This window comes from Phragmites australis, chromosome 8 (genome assembly GCF_958298935.1).
Source record: "Phragmites australis chromosome 8, lpPhrAust1.1, whole genome shotgun sequence".
In the NCBI taxonomy this organism is placed as follows: Eukaryota; Viridiplantae; Streptophyta; class Magnoliopsida; order Poales; family Poaceae; genus Phragmites; species Phragmites australis.
The window spans coordinates 28,548,099-28,556,718 of NC_084928.1; the positions used below are offsets into that span (position 1 = coordinate 28,548,099).

General features: G+C 47.3%; 1 protein-coding gene across 1 annotated transcript; it reads left to right on the forward strand.

Annotated features, from left to right (window-relative positions):
- Window positions 1-2,811: 2,811 nt before the first annotated feature.
- LOC133926925 (beta-galactosidase 9-like) lies at window positions 2,812-7,613 on the forward strand. The gene is made up of 15 exons (XM_062373099.1): window positions 2,812-3,552; window positions 3,635-3,701; window positions 3,851-3,943; window positions 4,052-4,195; window positions 4,521-4,609; window positions 4,710-4,815; window positions 4,964-5,051; window positions 5,201-5,319; window positions 5,413-5,747; window positions 5,849-5,958; window positions 6,040-6,149; window positions 6,265-6,375; window positions 6,462-6,563; window positions 6,678-6,880; window positions 7,054-7,613. Exons 1-15 carry the CDS (start codon window positions 3,182-3,184, stop codon window positions 7,160-7,162), a joined length of 2,157 nt encoding a protein of 718 aa, XP_062229083.1. The 5' UTR covers window positions 2,812-3,181; the 3' UTR covers window positions 7,163-7,613.
- Window positions 7,614-8,620: the final 1,007 nt, after the last annotated feature.

Here is an 8,620-nt window from a genome sequence, read left to right on the forward strand (position 1 = left end):
CAGTATTTTTTATTTTTTCATCTCCAACAGCTACCTATTTCTTACCTTCTACTCTTTTTCCTCCCTCCGAACCCATTGTCAGCCTCTATCTACAGTAACCCCGACAGTGTTTTCTTCCCTCCGGACCCGCTGGCAGCCTCCGAAAAAGTATTGCTACAGCACTGCTACAGTACTACGATGCTACCGTTCTCCGGCAAATTTACAGCTCCATACCCTCTCCGTAACACTGTAGTGCACTGTAGCACCGGTACGGGATCTGTGGGAGATGGTACAGTACTGATACAGTAGACAAAAGGTACTGTAGCGCCGAATCTGCAAATTTGGAGACTTTGTTTGAGTTGGCCTTAACGATATTTGCAATTCGTTGGGCATGTATTTTCACCTTTTTCTTCTTGGAAAGCTCAGTTTCACCACACCTCATTTGCATGTGCAAAAGGTCGTGGCGTTGGTTAAGAGTTGTTAGTTGTTGCACCTTTAAGAGGCACAGCTTTTGTTGAGTGGGCTGACTTGAGTGTGCCCCTGACTGATGCCGCCAAAAACTAATTACGTTAGGACCGTTGAACTGTAAAATGGACGGCCTAGATTAAATAAACTAAAATATTTAGATTGCAGTGCTAACCCAGCATATACACAACTAAAGCTTGCCCAAATAGGCTGAATCCACAATTGCTACACAAGCATTTTAAATAAGAGTAGCACAAAGCAGGTAAATTCTACGCTAGGTCCGTGTGCACTTGGTTGATTTGTGTACTTATCCATTCCAAAATAACTCTACATTTTTTTATAGATGTAAAACATGTTTGAACTCTTGCACAGAAAATATATATTTAATCATAAGTGCGATGTAAAGAAGATAAATTTGTGCACATCTTTCGCAAATTAAGCACAAATGCTCATATGATCATATATTTGCACAGATTGCAAATTTATACACATCTCTGTACATCCGTGAGTTTCTTTGAGAATTTTTCGAAACACAGAAGTGTACCAAAACCAAATAAGTTGCTCATATGATCATATATTTGCACAAACGTTTGCAAGTTTATACACATCTTTGTACATCCGCGAGTTTCTTTGAGAATTTTTCGAAACGTAGAAGTGTACCAAAACCAAATAAGTAGTGCATACGCACGGCACCCGCGCAACAGATACTTTCTAAGGTACCGACCACATGAACATTTCAGCTGTAGGTGCAGAATTTATACTTGGACTAGCAGAGTCACCACTGTTTCCTCTCCGATGCCGTGTTGCATGCTTCCCTCTTCCATAGGCTTCCTCTCCTTTTGCTCACCATTTTCAACTTCACGGAACAACCATCCAGGACAAGAAGGCGCCTGCGAACGTACAAGGTTGGACTAGTAGTAGAAGGGTGCTGTACCACTTCGTTAGCTCCAAAGTGCAACAAATGTGGATAATTTCTGAATTTGCCACCCTTAACATGTACCAATTTTCCGTTGAGGTTGACATACGAGCCATCCTGAGTCTATAAAACTGGATCTGGGTGGCAAATTGCCTGCCACTCGATGTTAAAAGTGGCAAATCCTGAAATGCCCCAACAAATATCAGGTTTCCTCGTATCAACGCTGTTGTTGTTATTGTTTTTTCTTAAAGGTTTTGCTGACCACCAGTAATCTTTGATGCCTTCATTCCATGATTTCCAGAAAAAAAAATGATGCAGCCAGAAAGTGAGGAAAACCACTTCAACTACCAGATGAATCCACCAAACTGTCACCAACGATGTCCATCTGGCATGTAATGGGGATGCTTTGTCACACCCTCTTTGTTTGATGAAAACAGTCTACCTAAGAGGAGCTTGATCTATTGTTTTTATATCATTTCGATATTTTATAAATTCATTGATTTTTTTTTCTAAAGTATGAATGCATAATTCATATATTAGGACCAATGGATTTTTATATAAGGGGAGAGTCTAATTTATATCCCTCAACTATTATCCTGGTTTAATTTTCATCCTCGCTTCAATAATGTTTAATTTACACCCCAACTATTAAAACTGGAGCACCTAACACCTCATCGGTGGTTTCGTTAGTGGTTTTCACCACATCAGGTGCCTATGTCATCGAATTTCTCCACGTTAGCAGCCAGCTCAAGAAAGTACATAGGGACGAGAGAGAAAGTTGTAACATAGTGAGAAAGATAATTCTTCTAATTTTTTTACTCATGGGCCCAAAATAACTTTTGTTAACTTAGAAAATGCACCGCTGACTAGATAACCAACTAAGCCAATTTTGTTGATGTGGCAGCCAACGTAGCAAAATGACTCTCAAAACTGCCACTAAGGGCTTGAGTGCTCTGGTTTTTATAGTTGAGATATGTAAATTAAACAGTATTGAAGTTTAAGGTTAAAATTAAACTAAGGGAATAGTTGGGTCTAAATTGGACTTTTCATATTTGATTGACGCTTTGATCTAATTTGTGAAATATTCTCAAGGAAAAAATAAATCGCCTTCCGAACATGCATTGAACTTTTTTTTATCTCTCTATTCATTTTTCCTTTTGATTATGTACGAAATATTGTCTGGCGGATTTGGTTTGAGATTTGTTGATTTATGTCTGGCTTGCCAGGAACATAGCAAAGAAGACATAAAAAAATCACAAAATTTAGGCCTCTCACCCCCAAAAAATCACAAAATTAAGCTACGCGATTTGATTTTTAGCTTGAAAGGGGCATAAACAAGCTCTTCTCTGAAGTTCTAACACAATACACATGGTCACCCCAAAAAAAAAGATGCATAACCTTTCTCTGGTCCAATTCCAGGGCTCCACTTGGCCCCTTTCCCTCCCCTGTTCGGCGCCAAGCAAAGCCTTCTGCGGAGGCCTACAACCTCCTCTGCTTCTGCCTTCCGCTGCGCATTTCTTCTTCCTCCTCCCTTGCTTGTGGTCTCGTCCAACTGTAAACACAACCGGTAATCCAAAAGGGAGGGGGAAGAGATCAAAAGCGGAGCAGGTAAAAGAACCAAAAAAGAATCCGAAACCAAGAACGCATTCCCACTCTCACCAGCAGAGCACAAATATAAGCTCACCACCACCCATTTCCATCCTCTCCCACTCTTTCTTCTTCTTCCTTCTCCTGTCCACTGCCATTGCCTCTCCAAGAACAGAGAGAGAGAGAGAGAGAGAGAGAGCCGGGCCGCCCCAGGCCGTCCTAGGCAGCGCCACCATGTCCGGCGGCGTGCTCCTCCTCTCCTTGCTGGTGGCAGCGGCCATCATCGCCTCCCCTGCCAATGCCGCCGTGTCCTACGACCACAAGGCCGTGGTCATCAACGGGCAGCGCCGCATCCTCATCTCGGGCTCCATCCACTACCCGCGCAGCACCCCCGAGATGTGGCCGGACCTGATCCAGAAGGCCAAGGACGGCGGCCTGGACGTGATCCAGACCTACGTGTTCTGGAACGGGCACGAGCCGGTGCAGGGGCAGTACTACTTCGGCGACCGATACGACCTCGTCCGCTTCGTCAAGCTCGCCAAGCAGGCCGGCCTCTACGTCCACCTCCGCATCGGCCCCTACGTCTGTGCAGAGTGGAACTTCGGGTGCGCAACGTTCATCTCTTCCTGCATTCTGGCCTCCTGTTGCTTCTTGATTTCTTAGCTTGTTCTGGCATGGACGATGCAGTGGCTTTCCCGTGTGGCTCAAGTATGTCCCCGGCATCAGCTTCCGGACTGACAATGGCCCCTTCAAGGTACGGACAAGGGCGACAACGAAGCATAGCTTGGGCTATCTTGTTCATATATCCTTTCAACGATGATTGGCTGGACGCAATGTTTTCTGGATTCTTTTTTGGGGTATCACTGAGTTTAATTGGTTTTGCAATGTCTTGGGCGAGCGCAGGCGGCGATGCAGACGTTCGTGGAGAAGATTGTGTCGATGATGAAGTCCGAGGGCCTGTTCGAGTGGCAGGGCGGCCCCATCATCCTCGCTCAGGTGACTCGCCTCACACTCAAAGTCGCGAACGATTCCTGCAACAAACTGATCATTACAATAGAATACGTGACGGTTGCTAACGATGATGCAATGCGACGACGCGTGCAGGTGGAAAACGAGTACGGCCCGATGGAGTCTGTGATGGGCGGCGGCGCGAAGCCGTACGCGAACTGGGCCGCCAAGATGGCCGTCGGCACCGGCGCCGGCGTGCCGTGGGTGATGTGCAAGCAGGACGACGCCCCCGACCCCGTGGTAAATACGTAACCGATCCACCACCTCCCCCCTCTCATTTCTCACCGTGGTTCGGTGCAACAATGATTAGCGAATTAATCGGCCGCGTTCATGGTTAAGACGCACTAACTAATCAACCACTTCGTTTGCTTTCTCGTCGTATCCAATGCTGTCGTTAGGACATCGCCGCCACGGCCCCTTTTCCAGCTAGCCAAGCTGCCAACTTTGCTTGCTGCTGCCAAACAATTATGCCTGTCTCCGTTTATGCTAGTTCTTCTCTTCTTCTTCATTTTATTTATTAGATTCTTTAACCACCGTGTGTTCCTACGTTAATCGATGGCTTCAGATCAACACTTGCAACGGATTCTACTGCGACTACTTCACCCCGAACTCCAACAGCAAACCGACCATGTGGACCGAGGCCTGGACCGGCTGGTAATTACTAGTAAATTTTTAACCCAAATCAGAGCGGTGAGTTTCTTGGCACGTTGAGACATTTCGCAATCTAGCTAAGATCGCCGCGAAATGTGTTCAGGTTCACGGCCTTCGGTGGCGCGGTGCCGCACCGGCCGGTGGAGGACATGGCGTTCGCGGTGGCGCGGTTCATACAGAAGGGCGGCTCCTTCGTCAACTACTACATGGTGAGTCGTCAGTGACAGTGAGTGAGGCTGGCTCACGCTAGGTAGCTAAACTCAGCTACCACATGGCTCTAGCCACATGAGTTGTTGTGTGTTGGATGCCTAATTTTTCAGTGGATGATGACGATGTTTACATGTGCTTGATCTTCAGTACCATGGTGGCACCAATTTCGACCGGACTGCTGGAGGTCCCTTCATCGCCACGAGCTACGATTACGATGCACCTATCGACGAATACGGTATGCCGCGGCGGTTGCGCCACTGTCCCAATTTCAGGTTCAGTATGACACTCGAGAGGAAGAGAATTCGTACCCAGTGTTGCAGTAGGACGTTCTGAATGTGTGTGCTTTCTGATGGTCTGAAACTGAAACCATGGCATGGATTTCAGGTTTGCTCAGGCAGCCGAAATGGGGTCACCTGAGGGACCTGCACAAGGCCATCAAGCAGGCCGAGCCGGCGCTCGTCTCCGGCGATCCGACGATCCAGTCGATCGGGAACTACGAGAAGGTCGGAATTCTGTCACAGCCCTGCTAGAAAATACCAGGCAATCAAAACGTAACAAGTTCAGAGTTGCTCATGGATGCTCGAACTCTGTTTCAGGCGTACGTCTTCAAGTCGAGCACCGGAGCCTGCGCCGCGTTCCTGTCGAACTACCACACCAGCTCCCCGGCGCGGGTCGTGTTCAACGGCCAGCGCTACAACCTCCCGGCGTGGTCCATCAGCGTGCTGCCGGACTGCAAGACCGCCGCCTTCAACACCGCGACGGTGAAGGAGCCGTCGGCGCCGGCGAGGATGAATCCCGTGGGCGGGTTCTCGTGGCAGTCGTACAGCGAGGCGACCAACGCGCTGAACGACCGCGCCTTCACCAAGGACGGCCTGGTGGAGCAGCTCAGCATGACGTGGGACAAGTCCGACTACCTGTGGTACACCACCTAGTGAGTAACTCGCCGGCTCTTCACCTGCTGCATTTTCTTTTCTGAAAACAGTTTGGTCTCTGCTGATGTCTGAAGAATTACCCGTAACCTGTTCTCTGCAGTGTCAACATCGACTCAAACGAGCGGTTCCTGAAGTCCGGGCAGTGGCCACAGCTCACCATCTACTCTGCCGGCCACTCCATGCAGGTGTTCGTCAACGGGCAGTCATACGGTACCGTCTGAATCTTTTTCAGTGTTACCCAAAACAATATTGCAGGGTTTTACTGATGGATTTTTCGTGTTCGTATCGAAGGCGCGGTTTATGGCGGCTACGACAGCCCGAAGCTGACATACAGTGGGTATGTCAAGATGTGGCAGGGCAGCAACAAGATCTCCATCCTGAGTGCAGCAGTTGGCCTCCCTGTAAGCTGACCAGCAATTCAGAATAATCCTATGCCATTGCACTCTTCCAGTTCGGAGCTCAGACTATCTGTAAGCCTGAAACATGTACAACCTCCTGTGTTGTGTTATCCTGCAGAACCAAGGCACGCATTTCGAGGCGTGGAACGCCGGCGTGCTCGGCCCGGTGACGCTCTCCGGCCTGAACGAGGGGAAGAGGGACCTCAGCAACCAGAAATGGACATACCAGGTACTCCACGTCTACTCAAACCGCTACTCTCTTCATCGTTACCTGCACCTACAATCACACTGATCTCGCTGTTTCCGGTGTCGCAGATCGGCCTGCAAGGCGAGTCGCTGGGCGTGCACTCCACCGCTGGGAGCTCGTCCGTCGAGTGGAGCAGCGCGGCCGGGAAGCAGCCCCTGACATGGCACAAGGTCAGTGTTTCCAGTGACATCTGCATTGCCACAAGGCAACTGCTCGTTCCATTGCCGGTTCACGGAAGCTTGCAGTTCTGAAATCGTTGCTGAAATCTTGTGACTGGGATTCAGGCCTACTTCAACGCGCCGGCCGGCAATGCGCCGGTGGCCCTGGACATGGGCAGCATGGGGAAGGGCCAGATCTGGGTCAACGGGCACAACATCGGCCGGTACTGGTCGTACAAGGCCTCCGGCAACTGCGGCGGCTGCAGCTACTCCGGCACGTACAGCGAGACCAAGTGCCAGAGCAACTGCGGCGACATCTCGCAGAGATGGTACGCCACACTCTCACTCGTCTAGATTGCACTGTTCTTGCCACTCTCTCAGATCTAACTCTGAACATTGAATTGTAAAAAAAACAATAGGATCAACAATTTTAGCTGCTCGATCGATCCGCGCAGCACAGCAACCACAAACTGAACCCGAGTTTCTCTTTTGCAAAATCCAGGTACCATGTCCCGCGGTCGTTTCTGAACCCGAGCGGGAACCTGCTGGTGGTGCTGGAGGAGTTCGGCGGCGACTTGTCCGGCGTCACATTGATGACAAGAACAACATGAGAAAGGAAAAAAAAAAAGAAAAGAACAAAAGGATTTAAACTGAGAATAATTTGCAGGGAAGAGAAGGAAGGGCACACACACCAATTATTTCTTGCTCATATCTATATATACGGCGTAGATATGGATACAATTGGTGTTTATTTTTAAATGCGTATAAAAAATGTAGTATTTATCGGAGATGTATTGGAGGTGGCCGTCTGTGCGGTTGCAGGAACTGCAGCTCTCGTACGGCACTACGGCCGGCCGGTATACAGTCGCTGTCCATATTATTTATTCTGAGCTGTTGATGATTTTGCTCTGCAGTCGACCGCACGAATCTTATGATCCACAAAGTTCATTTTCTTATGAGAAATTTGCAGCATTCTGTTGTAAATGGGTTATTTATTTCTGTCATTATGTATGATACGTTATCGCGTCGATGGTACGAGAGGAAATAATTATTCTTTTCCCACATCTTTGTCACTACTTTTTTTCTTCATCTTCTTTGTCCCCAACGAATTATGCAAATGATGAGATCTTTTTTTGGAAAAGGCAGATGATGAGAATAACCAAAGAGTTAAGCTTATGATTGTACTATATGTGTTGTTTGTTGGTAAAAATACGAATTTGTATAATATATCTGAGCGTATTTATTAAAATAGACAATATATTGCTGTATTCACGAATCTAGCATCTGTATTCGGCATACGGTGCACCAAAAATTCTTTTTCGGCACACGGTGCGTCGAAAAAGTGCTGAAAATCACCTGTATTCGGTACACCGTGTGCCGAATATAGGGAACAGTGTGTATTCGGCACACGGTGTGCCGAAATACACTTTTTCGGTAACCGTGTGCCGTCACGTCATGTCGCATCACGCTTTACCTTTTCTTTTCTTTTCGCTTTTGCTTTTTGCTTTATGCTGTCGGCTGGCATCAGCTGCCTTCTTTCATCGCGCGACTATAAAATGGCTCCCAACATAATCCATCTCCTGCATTCGAGCAAAGTGAGCACGAGCAGAGCGAGTTGCCTGCGTGTGCAGAGCAGTAGGTGAGCGCGAGCGCGAGCAGCATTTGAAGCAGCAGTCGAGCGTGAGGAGCTGTAGTGCAGCAGCAGTCGAGCGCGAGCAGGAGTAGAGCAGCAGCGCGCGACGAGGATAGCCTTCCGTAATAGTAAGTACGTAGATTATGTATGTACTTAATATTTAGATTAGAAAATGTAATTAGAGAAAGTAGAGTATTTTTTCCGTTCGAATACATTGGCTAAATGGTATTAAGTTGATAAAATATAGTAGGTATAATATTTGCATAATTTATGATCTCGTAACAGTAATTATGATCTCGTAACAGAATCTACTATAGTGTAACCATAATTTTGTATGTAGATTTTGTATGTACTTACTATTTAGATTAGAAAATATAATTAGAGAAAGTAGAGTATTTATTCCGTTCGAATATATTGGTTAAATGGTATTTTGTTG

Coding starts and splice junctions, on each gene's coding strand:
- LOC133926925 (XM_062373099.1), top strand. CDS start 3,182: ATGTCCGGCGGCGTGCTCCTCCTCTCCTTGCTGGTGGCAGCGGCCATC. Junction 3,702..3,850: donor CTGACAATGGCCCCTTCAAG/GTACGGACAAGG, acceptor GGGCGAGCGCAG/GCGGCGATGCAGACGTTCGT. Junction 6,564..6,677: donor AGCCCCTGACATGGCACAAG/GTCAGTGTTTCC, acceptor ACTGGGATTCAG/GCCTACTTCAACGCGCCGGC.